The sequence below is a fragment of the Prionailurus bengalensis genome, chromosome A3 (genome assembly GCF_016509475.1).
Source record: "Prionailurus bengalensis isolate Pbe53 chromosome A3, Fcat_Pben_1.1_paternal_pri, whole genome shotgun sequence".
NCBI classification, from domain to species: Eukaryota; Metazoa; Chordata; class Mammalia; order Carnivora; family Felidae; genus Prionailurus; species Prionailurus bengalensis.
The window spans coordinates 27,614,679-27,641,225 of NC_057354.1; the positions used below are offsets into that span (position 1 = coordinate 27,614,679).

At 52.2% G+C, this 26,547-nt stretch overlaps 1 protein-coding gene and 1 long non-coding RNA gene across 3 annotated transcripts; one reads left to right on the forward strand and one right to left on the reverse strand.

Moving 5' to 3' along the window:
• The first annotated feature begins 7,545 nt into the window (after nucleotides 1–7,545).
• On the forward strand, nucleotides 7,546–15,300 carry NRSN2 (neurensin 2). 2 transcript variants are annotated; one of them, XM_043602669.1, is made up of 3 exons: nucleotides 7,546–7,667; nucleotides 10,930–11,124; nucleotides 13,593–15,300. In XM_043602669.1, the coding sequence occupies exons 2-3, from the start codon at nucleotides 10,936–10,938 to the stop codon at nucleotides 14,016–14,018; spliced, it is 615 nt and encodes a 204-aa protein (XP_043458604.1). In that variant the 5' UTR covers nucleotides 7,546–7,667; nucleotides 10,930–10,935; the 3' UTR covers nucleotides 14,019–15,300. The 2 variants fall into 2 exon arrangements, with proteins under 2 accessions (XP_043458604.1, XP_043458605.1); XM_043602670.1 differs by having other exon boundaries at nucleotides 7,613–7,824.
• A 1,631-nt stretch (nucleotides 15,301–16,931) lies between these two features.
• On the reverse strand, nucleotides 16,932–25,904 carry LOC122466953. Its single transcript, XR_006292795.1, has 2 exons — nucleotides 25,796–25,904; nucleotides 16,932–17,164 (listed from the first exon to the last, which is right to left on the reverse strand). It is a non-coding gene; the product is annotated as an uncharacterized LOC122466953 (long non-coding RNA).
• Between the last annotated feature and the right edge of the window lie 643 nt (nucleotides 25,905–26,547).

Here is a 26,547-nt window from a genome sequence, read left to right on the forward strand (position 1 = left end):
ACCAGCAGGTGGGAATCTTTTTTTTTTTTTTTAATTTTTTTTTTCAACGTTTATTTATTTTTGGGACAGAGAGAGACAGAGCATGAACGGGGGAGGGGCAGAGAGAGAGGGAGACACAGAATCGGAAACAGGCTCCAGGCTCTGAGCCATCAGCCCAGAGCCCGACGCGGGGCTCGAACTCACGGACCGCAAGATCGTGACCTGGCTGAAGTCGGACGCTTAACCGACTGCGCCACCCAGGCGCCCCAGCAGGTGGGAATCTTGAGGCTATCTTGGAATTCTACTTACCATAGCTGTGGATTCTCAAGCCCGAATCTCCATCCTGCTGCTGCCAGACGCTTCTGTCTAGCTGCCTTCTTATCATCTCCACCGGGGTATTTAATTGGCACCTCAAACTTGGCATAGCTAAACATGAATTCTGGTTTCCGTGGTCCTCCCAAGCCTGCTCTGCACCCACATCTTTGTTGGCTAAAAGACTAAAAGGCCAACAATCTCTTGGTGATCCTTGGCTCCTCTTTTCCCCATAGCTTCATATCCCTCATCCCTGTTGACAACACTTCCAAAGTGTGTCCTGTGTCCTATCACTTCTCACCTTTTCAATGGCCACCCTCATGATCCCCGCCCCCCGCCCCATCCTTGCTTTCTCTTTTGCCTCAATCACGGTCTTGCCTCAATCACTCATTCGCTCACCCATTCAACAAACATTTATTACGGGTCTGCTTTACCAGGCTCTGTGCTGGGTGTACAAAGGTGAAAAAAAAAACAGACATGGTCTGTCCTTACTGAACTCACAGTCCTGAGGAGGAGAAAGACGCATAAACAGAGGGCTGGAAATGCATTGTTGGAGATGGACAGTGGGGCTAGTGGGGGGGGGGGGGGACACAGGAGGCACTTAATCCAGACATGGAGCAGGGCGCGTCAGGTCACTTCACGGAGAAGGCAATGCTTAAGCTGTAACAGACCCCTCAGTACGTTGTTGCCATTTTAGAACATGGCTACAAGTTCTTTGACATTCCTTCTATAAATTTCCTGCCTCTTGAGTCTGGACTGGCCTTCGTGATCCACGTTGTAACCAATAAGATGTAGCAGAAAGATGCTGTAGGTTTCTACACTGAACCACCACCTAAGAAGTCCAACACCCCTAAGGTCGTCATGCAGTGAAGAAGCCCAAAACCTATGGAGAGACTCCATGCAGGTGCTCCAGGTGGCAAGGGCACCTGCCCAGGTGCCAGACGAGTGAAGAAGCCTCCAGGTGATTCTAGCCCATAGTCACTTAAGTCACTCCCAGCTGAAGCAGCGTCTTCCCGACTGAGGCCCAGCCACCAGGGAGCAGAGACAAGCCATCCCCTCTTACCTTGTCTAAATTCCTGACCCTCAGAGTCCATGGACATAATGGAAGGGTGGTTATTCACACTACTGAGTTTTGGGGGCAGTTCAGTATATAGCAATTATAACTAGAACAATAAGATTAAGCAGATTCAGGTGAAGGAAAAAGCTTTCTAGACACCAGCAACCGCAAGGGGAAAGGCTCCGCCAAAGAAAATGGCATGGGACGGAGTTGGCTGTGGCTGGCTGGAGGGGGCGGTGAGGAGAGAGGAGACAGACTGACAAGAGCATGAAGGGCCTTGAGGGCACTGAGACTTTGTCCTGGGTCTCCACACTGCAGCCCGAGGGGTCTTTGGAAAACAAATGGGACCACCACTGAAAACCATTCAGTGACTCCCCATTACCCTCAGGATCAAGTCTAAGATTCTTGGCCTGGCATTCAAGGCCTTTCGCAGTTGACTTCCTTATTGTTTTATGGACTCTTCTTCAGCTATCAGCTCTACCCTAAAACTCTGCCTCAGCCATGCCAGGTCACTCCCATGACGATGCCCTCCTATGCCATTTGTCTTTGCTCTTGTTGAGAAACCGGAGGGAATTTGGGCTAATCCTCTTGCCTTTTGAGGCCTTAGTTTCCCTATCTATTCAGTTAGGGGGTTGGAGCAGAAGTGTCTAAGAGCATATCCAGTCTGGCGTTCAGGGAGACTATGAAAAGGAGGGGGAAAGCTGCTTGCAATCCAAACCTGCCTGTCTAGCTTCTTTTAGGTTGCCTAGCAATGGATGCCAACCGTCTCCCCCATTCTAGAAGGTTTCTTAGCAACCCAGTTTCTCACCCTCAGTTGTTTTCAAGGTTTCCTGTTAACTAAATGAATGCTAAGTTCTGCTCTTTCTCCTCCAAGAAATTCTGCGGCCAAGGATCTCTTTGGAGACCTGGGTCTCATTGGCCAGAACTAATCACATGGCTTTGTCTAACTTCAAGGGAACTGGGAAATATATGTGAAGCACATGGAAATTTGGTGAGCAGTCCATGTCCCTACGACAGTGTTTAAATAAAACCTCTTCGACAAGGTGACATATGAGCAGAGATCTGAATAAAGCCAGAAGCTAGTCATGCAGATATCTGGAGAAAGATCAGTCAAGGCAGAGAAACAAACAAGTACAAAGGCTCTGAAGCCTTGAGATAGGAGTTTGACTGATGTGCTTGGCTCATTCTAGGAATAGCAAGGATGCCAGTGTGGCTGGAGTAGTGAGAGAGGGAACGGAAGAAGACGAGATCAAGGAGGTAGGTAAGGTTGTGGGGGAGGGGCAACCGTAGGTCCTAGTAAGAACTGGTTTGGCATAGTCATTGGTGTGTAACAGACCGTCTGTCAACTTAATGGCCCAACACTTTTATTCTCTCTCAAGATACTGTGGGTTTATGGGATTCAATGGGATAATTCCGCTCACATGATGTCATCTGGGGGCTCGAGTGGGCTTACACGTCTAAGATGACTCACTTGGACTGGAGTCCAAGAAGGAGCTTTCCAGAAGGGAGTGTCCCAAGAGGGAGAAGAGGAAGCTGGTCTTCTTGAAAGCTTAAGTCCAGAACAGGCACGACATTGCTCCCACCACACTGGGTTGGTTGAAGCAGTCGCCAGGGCCAGCTCTGAAGAGAAATGAACTCCAGCTCTTGAAGGGCAAAGGGACAGAGAGTTCGTGGCCATATTTATTCCACCAGTTTTCTCCCTCTTACCCTGAGTAAGATGAGATGTCAGTACAGGGTTTGGGGCAGGGAATGAGACTCCCCTATGAGAATCTGACTCATGCTTTAAGGATCCCTGTGGGTACAGTGTAGAGAAGGGACCCAAGAGGGGGGCAGGGCAGAAGCACTAGGTGAAAAGGGATAGATGATGGGAGTCTGAGATGGCAGTCATGCTCAAAGTAGGGCCGTGGCAGCAAGTTTGTCCCACTGACACCTGACTGTCCAATAAGGTGGCCACTAGCCACATGTGACTATTTAAACTTAAATTTAAAGTAATTAAGGTTGGGGCGCTTGGGTGGCTCAGTCGGTTAAGCGACCGACGCTTGGTTTCAGCTTGGGTCACGATCTCGTGGTTTCGTGAGTTCAAGCCCCACATCGGGCTCCGTGCTGGCTGCTGGGAGCCTGCTTGAGATTCTCTCTCTCCCTCTCTCTCTCTGCCCTTCCCCCACTCGTGCTGTCTCTGTCTCTCTCAAAATAAACTTAAAAAATTTTTTAAAAAAGTACTTAAGGTTAGGGGGCACCTGGGGGGCTCAGTCAGTAGAGCGTGTGACTCTTGATGTCAGGTCGTGAGTTCAAGCCCCACGTTGGGTGTAAATCGTACTTCCAAATAAATAAATAAATAAATAAAGGGGTGCTGGGGTGGCTCAGTTGGTTAAGCATCCGACTTCAGCTCTGGTCATGATCTCACAGCTCATGAATTGGAGCCCCACATCGGGCTCTCTGCTGTCAGCACAGAGCCTGCTCCAGATCATGTGTCCCCCTCTCTCTCTGCCCCTCCCCCACTTCTCTCTCTCTCTCAAAAATAAACATTTAAATAAATAAGGTTAAATACAGTTCGATTCATCAGTCACACTAGCCCCATTGCAAATGCTTAATAGCTAAATATGGCCTGTTCAGGCAGCACAGATCTAGGACATTCCCTTCTTTGCAGAAACTTCTATTGGATAGCACTGGCTTAGTGAACCTTCTCACCTCTTACCGGGTTCTACATCTAAAGTCTTTGACTACAATATCCCATACTCTGACCTCAGACTCCCTTTCTTCCCATCCACCTATTTTTGGACCTCACTGAGCTCCTCTGTCTGGAACCCCTGCATCTTCTGCCCCACCTGTCCAGGAGGACCTACCCCAGGAGCTGGGGTACCAGCAGCCTCTTTCTTCATGCCCAGGTCTCCTGACACTGCCGAAGAAAGTCACAGCCGCGCACGCTGTGGCCTCTCCAGATCGTGGCCTCAGAGCCATCAGAGCAAATTCAGATTCTGCCACATTGTGACTGAATGACCTCAGGCAAGTGGCGTCATAAGGTTGCTGAGAAGATAAATTACCCTGGCACATAGTAAATGCTCAGTAAGTGATATCCGTCCCCACCACCACCATCATTATTACTGATCATTCCAAATCTTTACCACCCTTTAAAAATTGTGGTAAAACATACATAACATAAAATTTCTCCCTAATGATAGTACATTCACGATGTTGTGCATCCATCGCCGCTATCTCGTTCTAGAATATTTCCATCACTCCGAAAGGAAACCCATTAAGCAGTCACTCTCCATTCCTCCCTTCCCCTAGCCTCTAGGAACCACTAATCTGTTTTCTGTCTCTGGATTTTTGGACTCTGGGTATTTCATATATATGGAAACATACAATATATGGCCTTTTGTGGCTGGTTCACCACCCTTTTTAAGCCTCCTGTTGAACTAAAACTTTCTCTTTCTTTTTATTTCGTATTTTATTTTTTAAGTAACCTCTAAACCCAACATGGGGCTCAAACTCACTACCCCACGATCAAGTTTGGCAGCAAATTTGTCCCACCGACGCCTGACTGTCCAATATGATGGCCACTAGCCACATGTGACTGTTTAAAAAATTTAAAGTAATTAAGATCAACTCCAAGATCCAAGAGTTGCATGTTCCACTGACTGAGCCATCCAGTACTCCTAAAACCTTGCTCTTTCTTTTTTTTTTTCAGTTTGTTTCTTTGTTTGTTTGCTTAGAGAATGCAAGGAGGGGTGGGGCAGAGAGAGAGAGGGAGAGAGAGAATCCCAAGCAGGCTCCACACTGTCAGCGCACAGCCCAACATGGCACTTGAACCCATGAACCGTGAGATCCTGACCTGAGCCAGAATCAAGAGTCAGACACTTAACCGCTTAACTGACTGAGCCACCCATAAACCTTCCTCTTAGTGGATGATGTTTCTTGTTTTTCTCCAGAGCATTCGATTTATCAGATGTCTTGTCACTCAACTTCCTACCCTCGTCACCTATAAACTAAGGTGACCATACTAGTATTAGGGACAATTTGTTGAGTTATTACTCTGGTCCAGGTGCTACACTAAGGGTCTTATATGAACATCTCATTTCACTCTTACAACTCTTCTGAGAGGCAAGTACTAATATTACTTCTATTTTACGGTCAGGGAAACTGAGGCTCGGAGCCGTTAAATCATGGAAGTACCAAGTGGCGGAACCAAGATTCACACCTGGACCTGAAAGACTCCAGAGTTCAACTCACAACCACTACCCTGTATCTCTTCTCAGTGGCCACCCTCTCTCCTTTCCCCGGGTCTCAGAGAATACTGGATCCTTCCTGTGCTGGCTCAAGGCCAGCCTATCCTCCTGTACGCTTGACCTCATCCCTTCCTGTTGCCTCCAGAACTTCCAGAACCCTCTCCACTACCATCGGAGCTGAAACTGATTTGAACAGCTGTGGACTGGAATCATCTGGTTGCTTCTTCACTCACTTACCTGATGCCTGAACTAGAATGACTGAAAGAGCAAGGTCTGCTGGGAATGGTCGCTTCACATGGGCTCTCCGTGTGGTTTTGGCTTCCTCACAGCATGGCAGCCTCAAGGTAAACAGACTTCTTGCATGGCTCCTCTCGTCTCCAAGAGCTAGAGTTTCAGGGGAAGTACACGTCCTTTTTTTTTTCTTTTTTTAAACATTTATTTATTTTTGAGAGACAGAGACAGACAGCATGAGCAGGGAGGGAGGGAGACCCAGAATCCGAAGCAGGTTCCAGGCTCTGAATTGTCAGCGCAGAGCCTGACGCGAGGCTCGAACTCAAGAACCGCGAGATCGTGACCTGAGCCGAAGTCAGATGCCCAAACCGACTAAGCCACCCAGGCGCCCCCCTGCATGTTCTTTTATGTCCTAGCCTTGGGAGTCAGAGCCTCACTTGTCCCAGGCAGTCATCAGCTCACCCAAGATACTAACAGAGGGTGCGTGGACCCCAGCCCTCCATGGGAGAAGTGCTAAAGAATTGGTTGCCATGTTTTAAAACCAGCACAGGTCGTTTCCAATGCCTCTTCAGCTTCACCTCCTGTCACTCTTTGAGGCCTTTAGTTTGGGGCTCCACGACTTCCTGTCTCTGTCCATCTGTCTGTCTGCCTGCCTCTGTCTCTCACACACACACATAGTTAGAGTAAGTAGTACATGTAAAGCACTTAGACAAGCCCTTCACACATAACAAGCAGCATATATTTGTTACTATTACTGGTCTGTGTTCAGTGAATGTTTGTTGAGCTGCCTACTCAATGCCAAGCAATACGTGAGGCTCTGGGATACAGCAGTGAACGAAAAAGATCTGGCCTCATCTCGCAGAGTTCATTCATCCCTGTGTTCCTGCCCCCAGCGCATGGAGAGATAGAATGCATGCTCAAGGCATGAAGGCATGTTTGTGCAATGGTGCCTGAAGAAGCTCAGAGCAGTGCGGTGACTTTCCTAAGAGCACACAGCACCAAGTGTGGGACAAAACCAAGGCTGTGGGCACATGACACGGAATGAAGTAGACACAATTGCCAAGGCCTGGCTGTCCAGAGAGATGGGCCATAGGCACGCGCTACCCAGGGCGGAACTCGCCGTAGGTTAGAAGCAAGAACAAGGGAGGCCATCTCATTGGCTCCTTCCAGAGGAGACCTGAAGCTTCTCTCCCAACCCCTTCTCCCCAACCCCAGCTCCCTTCTCAAGATGAGAGGGGCTGATCCTTAGCAAGGGACAGGGGTTCAAAGAGGAAAAGAGAGTGGAGAGAGGATAGGGGACTCAGTGAGAGGTGAGGGCCCCAGGGAGAGGTAGGGGGCTCCTGAGAGCGAGATGGGGCTCAGCCATGGGTGAGGGCTGAGAGAGAGAGAGCAGGAGTCTCTGGAGAAGTGGGGGGGGGGGGCTCTGCAAGAGGAGCGTTTGTCTACTGGCTTAGGGGCTCCATGCAGGGGACGGAGAACCAGAGAAGGGAGTGAGGCTACAAGGAGGAAGTGAGGGGTCAGCGAAGACGAGGGTGTTCAGGCAGAGGGATGGGAGACTGAGGGAGTGATGGAGAGTCAGATGTGGAGTTTCAGGGGCCGCGGGAGGGGGTGGGTTCCAGGGAGGCCTGGGGGTTTCCGCGAGGGGTCTGGGGTCTCAGAGGAGAGAAGGGAACTCTGGAAAGAGACAGGGGCTCTCCATCCTGCAGGGGTGCGCCATCTGCAGAGCCAGGCCGTGGGGCGGGCGCCCCCCTCCCACCCTCGTGTCACCCCCGCCCCCGACTGCGGCGCAGGCGCCGACAGAACCAGCTTCGGCTCGGCTCTCTCGCTCCGGCTCCCGCTCCGCGGAGACCGCAGGCAGAGAGGTGAGCTCAGCCCTGCTCCGCGCGGGGCCCGACCCCCACTCCGCCTTCTCCCGGGTTCCGGGGAACCCCACCCCCGCCCGCATCCCCAGCACGGCCACGTCCAGCCCCGGACGGGACGGCGGCGCCCAAGCCTCGGCGTTGCCTCGGGCTTTAGGAGGTGAGGTCCCAGAGAAGCAGCAGGGGGCAGAGGTCACACCAGCCGCCTCGCCCAGAGACCCCTCAGGGCTGAGAGGATGGGAGGAGGCTTCAGAGGACCAGACCCGTAGCCACCTCTCTCCTAAAACCCATCCCCACCCCTCCGTGCCTCGGTTTCCCCCTGGGAGAAAGGATGCAGTTAATCTCGCCCAGGGAACTGGTGGTCCGGTCAGAAACAGTGGTGCGGTGGAGAGAGGGGAGGAACTGGCCGGATTTCGCTGGCCTCGCCCCCCCCCCCCCGGAGGGAGCCCCTACTCCCAGCCTGGGCTGCGCCGGACACTGAGGCGGGCGGGTCTGGGGGTCTGGGAAGGAGAACTGAGCGAGGCCGTGCAGGTGAGAGATTCCATCCATCTTCAGGCTGTCCCGCCTGTCACTCTCGCGTACGCCTCCCTCCGCCGGCCTCCGCCGCAGTCTCCCCCCTCGGACTCTGCAGCCCCCTCCTCTTCCCGCTCCCCCCCTCGCCGAGCTCCTCCCTCCTCCCTTCTAGGGACACCTCCCCAGCGTTTCCTATGGCAACCCACGTCCCGGGTATCCGCGTGGTGTCCCGAGCATCCTCCCTCTCCCTCCCCCTGACCGCCCGACCCCCTCCCCGCAACCTCGGCAGGGGAGGAGGAGGGGCCAGGCTGACGGGGAGGCAGCGCCAAGGTCACCTTCCTTCCCCATTGCCAGCAAGATTGAGTGATTAGGTGTATTTGGGGGAGAGGGACCGTGAGAGTTGCAGGGGAGGAGCTAATCCAGACCAGCAATTCCGCGGCGTCCCCTCCCTGCCCCTTCCCCTAGGGTCTTTTAATAGTCGCCGCTTTGACTCTGACAGCCCCTTTGGCCCCCAAGCATGCCCCCCTACCCGGGGCCTCCAGAGAGCTGCGGCCGGGGGGCGGGTGCCTCGCTGGCCACACCCCCTGGGAACCCCGCCCCCCACCTCTCAGGGAGATTCCTGTTCTCTCCAGGGACCACTCGCCCTCTTCCTCCGTCTTTCGTTTTTGGTCTATGCCTTTTCCCATCCTCTGTCCAAAGAAAAAAAATTGTGCCCTTTCCTTTTCTTCCTTTTCCCCGAGTTTTGAGTGAGGATGATGAAGAACCGCGATTTATAGACAGGCCTTGAGAAGAGCCCTTCTGGCGCTTATGTGGATCCCTGGGGACTCCAAGAATCGCCCCAACACACACTTACGTTCTGCGTGTCTTTGTGTGTTCTTGTTTCTCTGTGGCGTGTCTTTGAATGTGGGTGTCTGTGTGTCTGTTTCTGTATCCTGTCCGTGTCTCTATGTGGTGAATGTGTGCCTGCGGGGGTATGTTTCTGCCATGTTTGTGTATCCGTGTTGCTGTGTGTCTGTGCGTCAATCTGTGCGTCTCTGATGTGTGTGTGTGTGTGTGTGTGTGTGTGCGCGCGCGCGCCTGTCTGTGCTGTGTGTGTATGTGTGTGCTGGTGAGTCTCTCTATGCAGGAAACTGAAGGCCACATTGATTGGAAATTAGGGGGGGGGGGGAGGGCTAGAAATGATCTTATCTTTCAGTAGAAGTGCCTTGCTTTATTTTGTTTGAAGCTGTTCAGGGGTGTTGGTGCAGGAGCCCAGTCCATCCCCCTCACAAACCCCTCTTCCCCCCAACCCACCCCTCTCCCCATTCCCCACTTTGGTTTTAGTCCTCTCCGTGTGTGCATACGCAAGTACTTTCCGTGACTCAGTCCTCAGGGTCTCCATCTGTGAAAAGAGAGATTCTTAAGATTAGCGGTTGCCAGAGGCGGGGGTGGGGGGTGGGCAAAACGGGTGAAGGTGGTCAAAGGTACAAACTCCAGTTAGAAAACAAGTAAGTTATGAGGACATGATGTACAGCATGGTGACTGCAGTTAATAATGCTGTCCTGCATATTTGAAAGTTGCTAAGAGAGTTGCTCTTAAAAGTTCTCATTACAAGGAAAGAAATTTATTGGTAACTACGCATGGTAACAGATGTTAACTAGACTTACGGCGATCATTACAAATACTAAATCATTATGCTGTACACCTGAAACTAATATGACGTTACATGTCAATTATACCTCAATAAAAAAGTCTTATTAAAAAAGAGGGGTTCAGGGCGCCTGGGTGGCTCAGTTGGTTGAGCATCCGACTTTGGCTCAGGTCGTGATCTCACGGTCCGTGAGTTCGAGCCCCGCGTCGGGCTCTGTGCTGACAGCTCAGATCCTGGAGCCTGTTTCAGATTCTGTGTCTCCCTCTCTCTCTGACCCTCCCCCGTTCATGCTCTGTCTCTCTCTGTCTCAAAAAAAAAAAAATAAATAAATAAAGAGTAAAAAAAATTAAAAAAAAAAGAGGGGCTGGTAGATAGGTTTCCCTAGAAATCTAACAACCCTTGAGCCTCAGAGGGCCCCTGGCTTTCACCACCTCTGGAGTCAAGATTTCCTGGGACTTGGAGGCTGTTGCTTTGTGAGGGGCAGCCCTGGGGAGGGATTTTTTTTTTTTTAGAGCCTTGCACCTTGGGAGCTCGGCCTGATTAGGCAAAGTGTCAGCCATGACAGTCACCCCCAAGAGTACCCTGAAAAAGGGGAAGATTTTGAGGGGAGATAGGGATGGATACGGAGCTCAAAAGGTTTAGGATTAAAAATAATAATGAAGAAATTACAGGAATAGTAACTACAACAGCTGCCATTCCTTGGCCTCAGATACAGTGTGAAGCAGGTGTGATTATCAGCCTTGCTTTACAGGTGAGGAAACCGAGGTTTGGAGAGGTGAAAGCATTTGTCTAAAGTCACACAGCCAGGAAGTGGTGGATCTGGGATTCCAACCCAGTCAGTCAGGCTCCAGAACCCACAGTGCCAGCCACTGGGTGGCCTCCAGACTAAACAAGTACAATTTGTTGGCACCTACAATTGTCAAGCACTGGGCTCAGTGTTCCTGCGCATTGGCTCATTCACAGTGTACGTAGGGAAAGACAAACCAGCATCCAGAAGGCCGGGCTGTGTTACGAGTGTGGGTTATCTCAAATGGGAGGAAGAGCGGAGGAGGTACAAAGATTCAGGGGCCCTGGGAGGGTTTCACTGGGCCCTCTGCCCACTGCACCTTGCTTCCTCCACAGAGATCCATGATGCCAAACTGTGACCGTTCCTGCGGCTGTAGCCGCGGCCCCAGCGTGGAAGACGGCAAATGGTATGGGGTCCGCTCCTATCTGCACCTTTTCTATGAAGACTGTGCAGGTATGGCCCTCAGCGATGACCCCGAGGGGCCTCCTGTCCTGTGTCCCCGCCGACCCTGGCCCTCACTGTGCTGGAAGGTAAGGCCAGAGGAGGAGCAACTCATGTGATTTCCTGTGACTGCAGAGAGGACATGGGATCAGTGGATAGAAAGGAGAGGGATGATATAGCAGATAGAGGCGTCTTGTTTGTGCAACAAACAACAACAGCAACAAACACCCACCTGGGGGCGGGGGGTGCCTGCCTGGCTCAGTCGGTAGAGCATGCGACTCTTGACCTCAGGGTCATGAGTTCAAGCCCCACCTTGGGTGTGGAGCCTACTTAAAAAAAAATTGCCAAATGGCTACTGTTGATAAGTCATTCAACACCATACAAATTTGGGGCGCCTGGCCGGCTCAGCCGGTAGAGCGTGCAGCTCTTGATCTTTGGGTTGTAGGTTTGAGCCCCACACTGGGTGTAGAGATTACTTAAAAATAAAATCTTGAGGGGCGCCTGGGTGGCTCAGTCGGTTGAGCGTCCGACTTCGGCTCAGGTCACGATCTCACCGACTGTGAGTTCGAGCCCCGCATCGGGCTCTGGGCTGATGGCTCGGAGCCTGGAGCCTGCTTCCGGTTCTGTGTCTCCCTCTCTCTCTGCCCCTCCCCCGTTCATGCTCTGTCTCTCTCTGTCTCAAAAATAAATAAACGTTAAAAAAAAATTAAAAAAAAAAATCTTGAAAACACACACACACACACACACACACACACACACACAACTCAAATGGATTTAAACAGTAGACCAGAGGTTGAGCCACTTCAGGTGAGGTTCAATCCAGCAGTTCAAACCGGCACCCCGAGGACTCAAGATTTCTCTTAGTCTTTAGGCTCCCCGTGGCGCCCCCATCCAGGTGGCCCCTGCTAGGTTTCAGGATCCCCAGATAGCTGCCACCTTGCTGACCCTCTGGGTTTCCCTCCGCACTACCCATGGGAAATCAGAATTTCCTCCAGCCTTTCTTTCAGAAACAAAAACAAAAACAATGCTTTTCATTTCCAGAAGTCCTGTCAAGCATTGCATTGGCTCTGACTGGGTCCCTTGCCCGTCTCTCAACTGATCGCTATGGCCACAGGGAAAATAGATACTGACTGGCATGAACTGGGGCTCATCTCAGTTAAATCTTACTGTGGTTTCACAATGATATATTGGGGTACTGTTGCCAGGGCCGGGGAAGACAGGGGAGAAACAATCGGTGTCTCTAACAACCAGGGAGAGAGGTCAGTCAGGGCACACAGTGTGGGGAAAGGCGTGGAGATGACAGTAGGCTGAGTGCCTACCCTGAGCATAGCTCTTTGCTAAATACTGTACGGAGACCGAGGCAGGGGTCCCTTTCCCTCTGCTTTCAAATGGCTTCTCTCCAGGGGGGGAGGCAAAGTGTCAACCTATCTACAGTGAATGCACAACCCCAGGCCAAAGGATCAGAGGGTGCCAGGAAAGGAGAGACTGTCAGTGCCTGGGGTGATCAGGGAAGAGCAAAAGAAAAGTGAGTCCGTAGCTTAAAATTTTGAGCATCTTCTAATTCCCGGGCAGGGAGCGAGGCTCTTATGCACAGAGAATTTAAGATGAGGCCCCTGTTCTCTAGCAGCTCCTAGCTGTGCTTCGTTTAGTCATTCTGCAAACATTCCCTCAGCTCCTGCTCTTTACCGGCACCGTGCTAGGAAGACACCGCGTGACCCAAAACAGACAGTGTCTGTTGTCATAGCTCCCCGGGCCCTCTTTCCAGCGGGGCAGGCAGACCTCGCTTACACGGTAACGAAAGTACATGTGTAAGGGGCATCTGGGGGGCTCAGTTGGTTAAGTGTCCAGCTCTTGATTTCAGCTGAGGTCATGATCTCACGGTTCGTGAGATCAAGCCCTGAGTCTAGATTCCGTGCTGAGCACGGAGCCTGCTTGGGCTTCTCTCTCTCTCTCTCTCTCTCTCTCTCTCTCTCTCGTCTGCCCCTCCCCCACTCATTCTTGAGCGTGCGTGCTCCCTCTCTCAACATAAAGAAATCAAGTTTAGAAAATAAATAAATGGGCAAGAAAGTAGATGTTCAAGTGTGCACCAAGGTGAGTGCACTGAAGAACAAACGTGCAGTGTTTGTATGAATCCAAAGCAGGGGACGTGACCCACTCCAGGAGCATCCTGGAAGGCTTCCCTGAGGAGGTGAGGTTTGAGATGAGATCTGGGGGATGTGTAGGAGTTATCCCAACAGAGAGATGGGGGTAGATGGGACAGAGAGAAGAGATGGGACCTAAATAATGATGGCGGGAAACTCAAGGTGGGCAGGAGAAACCTACTAAGTGGTTCCTAAGTGGGAGTCGGGAAGGACATTGATCAAGGGGCCTCAAGATTCCCAACAGAACATGATATCTTGTGCCCCTCATCAGTTAGGTCCTAGAAGGTATGTTCTGTGACTCCTCTGTGATTCCCATCTCTAAGGTTAGACCAAGGAGTTACCTTTAAGTCCACTTGGGATCACCTTGGGGCCCCCACTGACCCTGACTACCTCCCAATCTGTCTGCCTCTCTCCAGATCAGCCTGTCTACGGGGACCCTTCTTCTGTTGCTGGGTGTGGCGGCCCTGACCACTGGCTACGCAGTGCCCCCCAAGCTGGAGGGCATCGGAGAGGGGGAATTCCTGGTGCTGGATCAGCGGGCAGCCGATTACAACCAGGCCCTGGGCACCTGCCGTTTGGCAGGCACGGTACTCTGCGTGGCGGCTGGGATCCTGCTGGCCATTTGCCTGGTTTGGGCTGTGGCCGGCTGGCTGAGCCAGGACACCAAGGCAGAACCCTTGGACGCCGAAGCTGATGGCCACGTGGAGATCTTCGGGGACGAGCCAGAGCAACAGCTGTCCCCCATCTTCCGCGATGCCAATGGCCAGTCTTGGTTTTCACCACCTGCCAGCCCCTTTGGGCAATCCTCTGTGCAGACCATCCAGCCCAAGAGGGACTCTTGAGCTGCCCACAAGGCTAGAGGGGGAGCCAGACCTGGGGTCTGGACCATGCCTCTGTCCCATCACACCCTGCCCTCCAACTGTGTCCCTAACTTCTCCCTGAGAAGCAGGTCCCTTTCACCTATGCCCCCATAAGATCCAGCTCCAGGTCAGAGAGGCTGGAGCTCAGATCCCAGTGCCCCTTCCCAGGGATTGGGCCCCAACTCATCCAAGATGCCAACTTTCCCCAAGTCCTCCCCAAACTTCCCTCCTTTTCAAGGCCCTTCAGGAGTAGAACACATCCCCCTCCATCTATCCTTGCTCTACTCCGACCTTGGCCAAACCCCTTACCCTTGCAGACCATCAGTTCCTGTCTATCTACTATGAGGGGATTGGCTCAGATTCTGGAGTTCCATGACTTTCCTATTCTACCCAGATAAAAGCACTACTCTCCATAGGCAATGTTGTGGGGAAAGGTGGTAGGGTCATCCTCTTTCCCTAAACCCTTCATCTGTCAGCTGCCCCAGGGTGCCTGAGGATGGGTCAAAAACCCCCCACTTGGACTTCTCCAGGATGGTGCGAACACAGTCACCTCCTTCAGAACGTTTTCTACGTCCATGTTGGCATCAGAGCCCCTCAGTCCCCCCCCCCCCAAATCGTGAGCTATTATTAGCCCCAGTTTACAGATGAGGTGACTGGGGGAGGCTGGCAGTCTGCAGGAATCAGGACCCACATCTTCAGCCTCCTCCTGGGCCAGCTCTTGTTCTACACGTATGGAACAGGGGGCCTGCTGGACACCTTCCTGGCTTCCGGGGGGCCTCAAGGGTTGGGGGACAGTTTGGGCCCAGAGAGCCTGGCTGCAGGCTTGATGGTCCCCGGTGGCTCGGAAGATGATTTGGACATGCGCTTAAATGGTTTATAAGAGCCAGGGGTCAGGAGAACTGGGATGTCTTTGCCGCTGAAAATCCACTCATCTAGAAACCGTCACCCACAGGTTACCCACAGGTCCTGACCTCACCCTGTAACAAATGTGCCCTGCTGGGCCCCCAGCAAGCACCTCCGTCCTGCAGCCTCCCTGGCCAGACGCATCATCTCCATTCTCACCACTAGAGGGAGCTCCAAGACAGCCGGAGAGAGGCGCCGATGGCCTCCGCCCCCTACCCTCCCCACCTGGAGGGGGTCTCCCGGGAGGGTCCTCTGTTCTCCCCCACCCGGCCGGCACTACTGCCCTTGTGCCCCACGCCCCTTCCCCATCCTGCCCACCCCTTCCGTCTTGCCTTCCCTTTCAATAAACAGCTGGGATGGATATTGACTTTGCTTCTTTTCTCCCTGAGCATGGGGCAAGGGTAAGGAGGAGAAAAGACTGGTAAAGCACCTCCCAGGTGCTGGGCACTTACATCCACTATTTCGCATTCGCGTCTCACGCTAATTCTCCGAGAAAGGGGACTATCGTTTTCGTTTTACAGATGACTTAACTAATGGTCAGAGAAGTGACCCAAGGGTGGGTTTACATGCTAATTTGTTGGGAAGGAAATTTCTCCAGCATCCTCACTGCTCCCACCCCCGAGAGGGATATGAGGCCAGGGAGTACTGGGAGAGAGCCGGAGCCAAAGCTGGGCAACAGGAACAGCTAACCCCTACTAACACTTAAGGAGCACCAGGCGCTCTCAGTGCCTTACAGACAGATTATTTTCCCCAAACCCTGCTCCCAGGCTGCAGGTATGTATTTCCAACTGCCTTCGCCTGAGTGTTGAGGCCTCGCCCAACTATCCCAAACTGGATCTTTTTTTTTTTTTTTAATTTTTTTTTTTTAACGTTTATTTATTTTTGGGACAGAGAGAGACAGAGCATGAACGGGGGAGGGGCAGAGAGAGAGGGAGACACAGAATCGGAAGCAGGCTCCAGGCTCTGAGCCGTCAGCCCAGAGCCCGACGTGGGGCTCGAACTCACGGACCGCGAGATCGTGACCTGAGCTGAAGTCGGACGCTTAACCGACTGAGCCACCCAGGCGCCCCTATCCCAAACTGTTTCTGTCAACCCTCCCCTCCAGATCCACCCCTGCAGGAACTACCCACCCCCACCCCCCTGCTTGCTCTAGCCAAACCCCTGGAGTGAACTTGGCTCCTGTCTTTTCCTCATGCTCTATTCCAACCCGGAGGCTAGCCCACCTTGGGAATACAGCCTGACCCCACCCCTCCTCACCCTCCTTTCAGCTTCTCCCTGGCCTAAGCCACCATCGACTTCCTCTGAGATTATTGCACCAGCTTCTCCCTGGTCTCCCCGGTCTCCCGGCTTTCCCCCTCTGTGCTCCCTCACCGCCATCCCCGCCCCCCAAGTCTAACCTCAGCAGAGCAGACAGATCCGGGTATAACCATGCCCTTTCTCTGCTCAGAACCTCCCATGGCTTCCATCTCACACAGTAAAACCAAAGTCTTGGGTGGCCTGTAAGGTCTTACATGATTTACTGACACTCCCTTCCCCCTTTCTTCCCCTGTGACCTCAGCTCTCTCCCTCCTTGTCTCCTCTCCCGCCTCTTTGTTGTTCTTCCAACATCAAGGCCAGCTCCTGCCCCAGGCCTTTGCATAGCTGTTCCTTCTGCTGCTACGTTTCCCCCAGCTCACCAGCGGGCCAACTCCCTCACCCGCTTCAAGCCTGCACAAACGCCCCCCTTTTCAGCGAGGCCTTCCCTGAACAGCCTGTTGTAAAATGCGACCTTGCCCCCATTCCTTATTTCCTTTGGAGTTTGGTTTTTGCTTTCCTATAGCATTTATCACCTTTCAGTATACTATATCACTTACCTATTAGTGTTTGCCACTTGTCTACCCCCTGCCGCAGTATGATCTCCACAAGAAGGAGGATCTTTCCTTGCTCTATTTACTGGCATGTCCCAAGTGCCTAGAAAATGTCTGGCACATAGTAGATACTCAATAAAATGGGTTGAATCAATCAATCATAGTTTTATAGAGAACGACGGTGAGGCTCAGGAACACCGAGCAGCTTGCCCAAGGACACACAGGTAGCAAGGGGAAGAGATGGGATTCAAATGCAGGCAGTCGGGCTCCTGAGTCCACAACCTGCACCACCGCACTGAACTGCCCCTTGGTTTGAAGGCCCAGAGCTGGGGAGATGATATCAAATGCCAATAAGTGTATTCAGGAATGTTTCTTGCCCTGTGGAAATGCGAGCACAGTGTTAACCGACATTTCTTTCCAGAGAAGTTAGAATCCAAATTTTTATCTGAAACGTACCTATTTTTAAACATTTAGGGGCGCCTGGGTGGCGCAGTCGGTTAAGCGTCCGACTTCAGCCAGGTCACGATCTCGCGGTCCGTGAGTTCGAGCCCCGCGTCAGGCTCTGGGCTGATGGCTCGGAGCCTGGAGCCTGTTTCCGATTCTGTGTCTCCCTCTCTCTCTGCCCCTCCCCCGTTCATGCTCTGTGTCTCTCTGTCCCAAAAATAAATAAAAACGTTGGAAAAAAAATTAAAACAAAAACAAAAACATTTGTATCTGTTTCAGAATTTGACTAGGCACTGCCCAAGACAAAACATTCCCAGGGAACAACCCGTGAGTGGCCGTGTGTGACCTCTGACCTGGGTACTCTGGGTTAGTGCCCACAGTTGATCGGGACCAGGGATAGAATTTTACATTGACAAAATGGCCCAGAAAAGGGAGGTAGACATCCACCCCAGAAGATCTATGTCACATGAGCTTTTCTTTCCAACTGCCACGTAGGAAGCCGACCCTGCTCTTGTAACCCCAATAAATCCCACGCCCCCACAGAGCCCCATCCCCACAGAGTATCTTATTTCCGAGAAGCAGAATCCAATAACCAAAGTGAATTCCCAACCGTCACGTGAATCCTTGAAGAATGTCAAAGCAGGCTGTTTCACTGTCATAGTTTGCCAGTGGGAATATGTACTGGGTTGAATACTGTTTCCCTAAAGTTCATGTCCACCTGGAGTCGGTGACTGTGACTTTATTTGGAAATAGGGTCTTTGTGGGACAGCTGGCTGGCTCAGTCAGTAGAGCATGTGATTCTTGATCTCAGGGTTGTGAGTTCGAGCCCCACGTTGGGTGTAGGGATTACTTAAAAATAAAATCTTTTTTTTTTTTAAAGAAATAGAGTCTTTGAAAATATAATAAAGTTAATATGAGGTCCTATTAGATTAGGATGGGCCCTAATCCAATAATCAGTGTTCCAGTAAGAAAGGGCAATTTGGAGATGACACACACAGAGGGCAGGCGGCCATGTGAAGACAGGCAGAGTCTGGAGTGATACGTCTATAAGCCCAAGAAAACTAGGGGTTGCCTGTAACTTCCAGCAGCTAGAAGAAGCAAAAAAGCCTTCTTCCCTAAAGGCTTCCGAGGGAGAATGGCCTCCCATTCAGACTTCCAGACTCCTAAACTGACTTCAGATTTCAGACTTCCAGACTCCTAAACTGTAAGACAATACATTTTTGTTGTTTTAAGCCACGTAGTTTGCGGTACTTTGCAGAGGAGCCCTAGGAAACTAACACAGGGTGTAAACCAGCCCCGACTCCAAGAAACGCAGTATGGCAATATCCAAATGGAAAATACACATGCCCTTTGGTCCCTCCCTCTCGTGCGGGTATACCTATAGGTTCAATTCCACATGCAGGAACACGGCAGTATCGTTTGTAAGAGAAGACATTTGGAAACAGCCGACATGCTCATTGGTAGGGGACTTAGTTAATAAAGCGGGGCGCATCTATGTTGCAGGAACACCGGAACACCGTGTAAAAGAATGACAAGGTCCTTGAGTACTGATCTGGACTGATGTCCAAGTTATATTGTTAGATGGAAAGGTATAGGGTGCGGAATTCTATGAATACTTTCAAACCGTTTGTGGAGAAAGAATATTGGCGGACGTGGCCTGTGCATGCGTGAAATCCCTGTTGACTGGTTGCCTCGGGGAGGAGACCGGGGACAGGGTGGCGGGGGTAGGACTGGAAGGGAGACCGGCACCGTGTAAGCTTCCACTCCCTTTCACTTTTCAACCACGTAGGATGTACTACACTTTAAAACATGATTACCGGTAGGAGCGCCTGGGGGGCTCAGTCACTGTTTGTGGGTTCGAACCCCACAATGGGCTCTGCGCTGACAGTGTGGATGGAGCCTGCTTGGGATTCTTTCTCTCCCTCTCTCTCTGCCCCTCCCCCGCTGGTGTGCATCCTCTCTCGCTCTCTCTCTCAAAATAAATACACTTTAAAAAAAGCATGATTGGGGCGCCTGGGTGGCTCGGTCGGTTAAGCATCCGACTTCGGCCCAGGTCATGATCTCATGGTCTGTGAGTTCGAGCCCCACGTCGGGCTCTGTGCTGACCGCTCAGAGCCTGGAGCCTGTTTCAGATTCTGTGTCTCCCTCTCTCTCTGCCCCTCCCCTGTTCATGCTCTGTCTCTCTCTGTCTCAAAAATAAATAAACGTTAAAAAAAATTAAAAAATAAAAGCATGATTAATTACAAAATGTAAAAAAAATACGCATAACGGATTATTGAGAGAATTAGAAAAATCACCCCCAGAGCACCACAGGAAGAATTTCTGCAGGCCAAACCCACCTATGAAAGCTCAAATTAGTGGGTGAAACTTTATTATTTTTTTTTTATTTTTTTTTCAACGAGCATGAACAGGGGAGGGGCAGAGAGAGAGGGAGACACAGAATCAGAAACAGGCTCCAGGCTCTGAGCCGTCAGCCCAGAGCCCGACGCGGGGCTCGAACTCGCGGACCGCGAGATCGTGACCTGACTGAAGTCGGACGCTTAGCCGCTTAGCCGACTGCGCCACCCAGGCGCCCCAATGGGTGAAACTTTAAAGTGAGAGAGGATATTTGCACGGTCTCTAGCTCCCTCCCCGCACAAGCACGTGTAATTTCTGCGGTGGCTTTAACCTGTCCTCCGATGTCCTCCTCTCCAGGCGGTGAAGCTTGGTTCCCCTCCCCTGGAGCGTGAGTTGCACTTTGCTTCCCACAGATCGAATGTAGAAAGGGGAAAAATAAGAGACGTGACAGTGGAGAGATCTGTCAGGCACCACCTGAACCAAAGGATCAGGTTAGCATCCCTGGTAACACGTCTCGTGATAGCATGGCCCCCTGAAACGGTGTGATGGAGACAGGCACTTCACCCTTGGTGTTCTTCCTCCCCAACTTCCATAACTTCAACCTGACCTTGGGAAACCCAAGGGGTTTCCCAACCTGACCTTGGGAAACGAAACATCTGGCCAGCACTCTTCGGAAGTGTCGAGGTCACCAAAGACCAAGAAAGACCAAGAGACTGTCGCTGATTGGAGGACAGTGAGGAGAGGCGGCTGAAAGGTATATAGGAACTCTCTGTATTGCCTTCGCCACTCTCCTATAGATCGGAAATTATTTTCAAGTAAAAATAATCATGATGGTAACGATTGTTCTTGTCAAGATGGAGTAACAGAGGGGGCGCCCGGGTTAAGCGGCAGACTTTGCTTCAGGGCCCGTGAGTTCGAGCCCCGAGTGGGGTCGGTGCTGACAGCTGGGGGCCTGGGGTCTGCTTTGGATTCTGTGTCTCCCTCTCTGCCCCTCCCCTGCTCATGCTCGGTCTCTGGCTCCTTCAAAAACAAATAAACATCAAAAAAAAAGGAGTAACAGGAATTAGGTTCACCCTCCCATCTGAAAAAGACCAGGAAACGAGTGAGTGAGAAGAGCCCCCCCCCCCCAGTTGCCCCAGGGCACTTCCCTGGGAGCTTCCAGGCTGTGGCACGGATTTGAATCCTCTCAATAAATGAGGAGACAAGTAGACAGCAAATCAGTAATTTGGACACTGTCCCCCAGCTTGACCTAATTGACATGTAGAGGGTGCTCCCCCCACCCCAAGAGCCGAACACAACAGGGCCTTGGGCTTTGGTGGCTCCTGGAGACCCAAGGGGCGCTTGGGGGTACAGAAGAGACACAGAGCACATAGCTGCCTCGGGCGCCCTCTGGTGTTCCTTCAAGGTGGTGGCGGCTCAGCCGGTTGACAGCTTCTCCCCTACATCCGAGGGAAGCCCCTCTTCCTTTAGCCCGCATTCCCTGCTCTCTGAGGTGGGGACACCTCTGAGCTGGAGAGGGACTGACGGGCTGGTGGGGGAGGTTCACCTTCTGCCTCACCCCCTTTTATTCCAGAGCCTGAGCACCCAACCCACATCACCCCAGGGGCTACCCTCCCTCCTGTTGAGTCCTGTATACCCTCCCCACCCCTATGGTCCCGGGGGCAAGGTTACTTCTCAAGCCCAGTTCCAGGGGAGCTCCTCCACCTCACCCCCAACTGGATCTAAGAAGAGGTGATCTGAGGCCACTGTCTGGCCTCTGGGGGCGCTGTGCCGAGGCAGGGAGATGCCCCAGGGTGAAACAAACAAAGCGATATTGACAGAGATGGGGAAGGTATTCCTCGGAGGTGGAGGGAGAGAGCCAGCTGTGAGGCAGACTATCAACGACATTCCTGCCCCAACTCTTTGTCCCAAATCTTATATTGAGGGCAGGCTGACAGGGGGACAGTCGGCCAGGGTTCAAGTCCCTGTGTCAGTCGAGGCAATTCCCTAACCCTTCTGAGTCTCCGTTTCTTTTCCTCTAAAATAGGGGACAACAAGGGACGGTGGGTTGAGCGTCCAGCTCTTGATTTTGGCTCAGATCATGATCTCAAGGTTCGTGAGTTTGGGCCCCAGTGGGGCTCTGTGCTGACAGCTCAGAGCCTGGAGCCTGCTTCGGATTCTGTGTTTCCCACTCTCTCTCTGCCCCTCCCTGCTCAGGCTCAAAAATAAATACACATTAAAAAAATTTTTTTAATTCTTTTTAAGGTTTATTTGTTATTGAGAGACAGAGAGAGACAGAGCATGAGCATGGGAGGGGCAGAGAGAGGGGGAGACACAGAATCCGAAGCAGGCTCCAGGCTCCGAGCTGTCAGCACAGAGCCCGACGTGGGGCTCGAACTCACAAACCACGAGATCATGACCTGAGCTGAAGTCTGAGACTTAACTGACCTCGCCACCCAGGCGCCCCTAAAAAAATTTTTTTAAGGAGGACAACAAGAACACCAACCTCTTGAGATACTTTGAAGACCGAATGAACTTAACACAGAGCTTGGCACGTAGGAGCGCCCGATAAATGCTAGCTATTGTTATGCCAGAGGAGAAATCTGAGGTCCAGATTAGCAGGCAATGTACAAGTTATAATTACGGATGACTCAGACGTGGTCCTGCCCGCCATCACAGTCTAGCGGAAAAGGACAGCCCTGCAGACTGATGATGGCAGTAAAATAGAGGAAGGGCCGCAATTGAAGGACCAGGTGAGGTCACATCACAGAGGACAGACGCGGGGAGATTAAGAGAGAAGCACATACCGCACCAGTCCGTGCCATGCGGTGCAGGTAGTATTTCACACAAACTCTTTTCGCCCTTGTGCCACCATAACGAGGTAACCACTATCTCCAACTCGTAGAAAAGGAACCTGAGCACAGCGCTTAGGCCTCTTGCCCCGGGCTACACAGGTGACGTTGAACCCAAACGTCCAGGTTCAAAATGTTCCATAACTCTGGCATCTGTGGATGTAGAAATAACCCCAATGCCCCCCAGAGTGTACCAACTAATCAACCCGATAAAGGATGAGGTCATCTGCATAACCCCTCACCCAGGCCCACACGGACACAGGCAAGCATATGGGTGTTGGGTAGATATCCAGATATCACGTTTACCCAGGTAGACACCTTAGTCTGTCCTGCCTGTGACAAGTGCCCAGAGAAGCCTCTGGAACCCCCCGCCCCCCAAGTATGGTGTACATTGTTGGGGAAAAACAATCTGCCCGAATGAATTCACAGACACACGCATCCATGCGCGAATTGGCCGACCCCTGCCCAAGCCCTTGAGTGAGCATGGTGCCTGTGTGGGCGTGTACCGCGACCCATTCGTGCGCACACCAGCCGGCGTGTAAATTATTATAATGGTGTGTTTGTGGACGCATTGAGACCCTCAAGAGCGTATTTGCCCTGACTTGTATTGCCTTTCTTTAGCAGCTACGTGTATTGAGGATCTGCCGTGTGTAAGTAAAAATAAAGCTCAGAGGGGTGCCTGGGTGGCGCAGTCGGTTAAGCGTCCGACTTCAGCCAGGTCACGATCTCACGGTCCGTGAGTTCGAGCCCCGCGTCGGGCTCTGGGCTGATGGCTCAGAGCCTGGAGCCTGCTTCCGGTTCTGTGTCTGCCTCTCTCTCTGCCCCTCCCCCGTTCATGCTCTGCGGTTTGCCCAAGGTCACACGGCTAGTAAACGGCTGGGATTCAAACCCTGGTCCTGTAATACTGGGCAGCGCTGTCTGTGTCTCCACTGCCGAGCAGATGTGTTCAAAAGTGGGCAGCGCCGTGGTTGAATTTCCACATTGACATTCCCTGTGACCTCGGACACATCATGTCCCGTTACAGGCCACGTCTTCACGTGTCTAATCACAGGTGTGCTCCGTGGGCCCGCGTGGTGGTGGGGCCAAGTCTCAGCCTGGGTTGGCATCACCAGGGGCCCATGAGCTTCCTGCCCCAGCCTCACCAAACCTCAAAGCCCATGACTCAAAGCCAAGCCCCAGGCACCAGGCCATCAGGAGTCTGGTGCTGGAAGAACCCATAGGATTTGATAAGCATCTGGCCCAGGACATGCGGTCAAGGCAGGGAGAGGGAGGGAAGAAAACAGGATATTCACCAGATGTGTGTCCCGGCGAGGCCCACGGGCTGAGTTCGGCAGAGGAAGAGTTGCCAGGCCTCAGCATCTAATACCCACTCAGTGGAGACTTGTGTGAGGGAAGGGGAGAGGGCAGAGGGAGGGATCGGGGCTGCGCCTTGCCTGATACTGGAGGCCCTGAGGGAGGTGGGGAGGGGGAGCAGGAAGGGTAATAAATAGAAGATGGAAAGAGGAAGGAAGCGAATGTATCTTCTCCACCGATCGTGAGTGCCCGCCCTGGGCTGGGGACTACGGATGCCGGATGCCGGGTGGACTGAGCCCTGCTGTTGCAAAGCTCAGAGCTCACATGACACCAGTCAGGCCAGGCAGCTGGGAGGGCCCAGCCAGTCTGGGCAGTCATCAGTGTGCCTGCAGGGAGAAGAGTGTGCAAGAGGGGTGTGTGTGTGTGTGTGTGTGCGTGCACACACAAGCACCTGCACAGCCTGGTGTCTACATGTGTCCTGTGAGCATGAGCGTGGCCTCGTTTTTTCCCCTCCCCAGGCCTCCGCCTGACCCCGTCCTGCCCCTTCCAATCACAGGACAAAGGCTCTCCTCAACTCAGACCTCGGAGCCCAGGGGTAAAGGTTTGCATTTATAGAATAAAAAATGCCCAGCAATTCTGAGCTTTTATGATGCTGAGCACTTTCACATTCATTCATTCTAGACAATTATTCACTGAACACCCAGTAAGCCCCCCCCCCCACTCTGTGCTAGATATAAGGATGCAACATTGTTGCTTTCTGGGTTCTTCCTTTCTGGTGGGGGCAGGAGGGACAGATGATACACAATTCACTACAGGCGTGAGGTCCTCTCAAACCTTGGCAAGGGCTGTGAATAAATTAAGACAGGGTTACGGAATAGAGACAGACCCCAGGGACTGGGGCAGACCGATGCTTCATGAGTGGTCAGGGAGGGCCTCTCTGAGGAGGTGACATTTGACCTGAGACCCAAAGGAGGAGGAGGAAGTGGGGAAGATGTGGAAAAGTTCCAGGCAGATGGAGCAGTAAGGATGAAAACCTGAGGCAGGAAGAATTTGGTTTGTACAAACTAGAAAAAAGGGAGCGCGGGGTGCCTGGGTGGCCCTGTCGGTTAAGCGGCCGACTTCGGTTCAGGTCATGATCTCATGCTCTGTGGGTTCGAGCCCCGCGTCGGGCTCTGCGCTGACAGCTTAGTGTCTCCCTCTGTGCCTCCCTGTCTCTCTGTTCCTTCTCTCCTCGCACTCTGTCTCTCTCTCTCAAAAATAAAGATTAAAAAAAAAATTTTTTTTATAAATTTTTTTTTAACGTTTATTTATTTTTGAGATAGAGAGAGAGACAGAGCATGAATGGGGGAGGGTCAGAGAGAGGGAGACGCAGAATCCGAAACAGGCACCAGGCTCTGAGCTGTCAGCACAGAGCCCGACGCGGAGCTCGAACTCACGGACCGCGAGATCATGACCTGAGCCGAAGTCGGCCGCCCAACCGACTGAGCCACCCAGGCGCCCCCCAAAAATTTTTTAATTAAAAAAAAAAGCAGAAGCAAGGGACCTGTTGCTCAGAGAGGGCAGTTGACTGTCCCAACAGCATGGCTGGTTAGAGGCTAAGCGAGGATTCGAACTCGGGCCCGGCTAGGCTCCAGACCCAGGCATTTTTTTCCTTGGACCGCAGGCTGCCACAGAGATATACCATCTATGGAATATACACATCAATATACGCACATGGGCACTTACACACTACACGACTCTGCCTGCCTCCCCCCACGGCGAGGGGGTGTGGGCTTGACCGTCACTAAGTGTCAGAGTAGCAGAAATAGCCTACGATTCTACGGCTTTCTCCGTCTTGTGGGGCCAAGTAGAAGGGCTAGATGTCACCTTAGCCCAGGATTCCAGAAGCTCTGGGCCAACAAAAGGTCAAATGACAGGAAGAAGGAAGAGGTTTCCTAAGGGAGGGGGCAGGACCCTTGGGGTGGCCTGTGGAGATACAGACACCCTGGACAGCCCACGAAGCACGTCTGGAGGGAGGGGGAGGAGAGAATGGAGGAAGCAGAGGGAGTTAAAACTGTTCTTAGAAGCCTAGTCCCTGCCAGGCCAACACCTGGCCTCCTCTTACCTCTGCTGGGTCACCTCCCAAGACGGGGTGCTCAGCGCCCAGCAAGGCAGGTGCCGGCCCTGAGAAGTTCCTCTTCCCCATCCGTCTTTGTGCCTGTAAAACGGGAAAAGATTCGTCCACCAGAACAAGAGAAACATACGGAAGCTGCGTGAAGACACTTTCGTTTTTCGGAATCAGATTAGTAAAGATCGAAAAACGTTGATAAGGCACTGTGCTGTCGAAGTTGTGGGCAAACAAGCAGTCACACGCTCTGTTAGCAGGGGGTAGACTGGCACACTCTCGATGGATGATCACCCAGAAAGTTCCATTAAAAGTGCAAATGCCCAAACTTTAAAAAAAAATTTTTTTGAACGTTAACGTTTTATTTATTTTTGAGAGAGAGACAGAGTACGAGCGGGGGAGAGGCAGAGACAGCAGGAGGCAGAATCCACAAAGCAGGCTCCAGGCTCTGAGCTGTCAGCACAGAGCCTGATGCGGGGCTCGAACTCACAAACTGTGAGATCATGACCTGAGCCAAAGTCAGTCGGACGCTTAACCGACTGAGCCACCCAGGCGCCCCCAGGAAGTTTTTTCTGAACCGATGTGAAATAATCCCCAAGACAAATTGTCAAATAGGAAGAAAAAAAGCAATCTGAAGGAGCAAATGGATGCTCCCATCTGTATTTAAAGGGGAAAATAGGGGCGCCTGGGTGGCTTAGTCGGTTAAGCCTCCGACTTCGGCTCAGGTCATGATCTCGCGGTCCGTGAGTTCG

What these genes read in the sequence shown, in the direction of transcription:
- NRSN2 (XM_043602669.1), top strand. Translation starts at nt 10,936, where the DNA reads ATGATGCCAAACTGTGACCGTTCCTGCGGCTGTAGCCGCGGCCCCAGC. An exon ending in GGCCCTCACTGTGCTGGAAG is followed by an intron (nt 11,125 to 13,592) that starts GTAAGGCCAGAG and finishes GCCTCTCTCCAG; the next exon opens with ATCAGCCTGTCTACGGGGAC.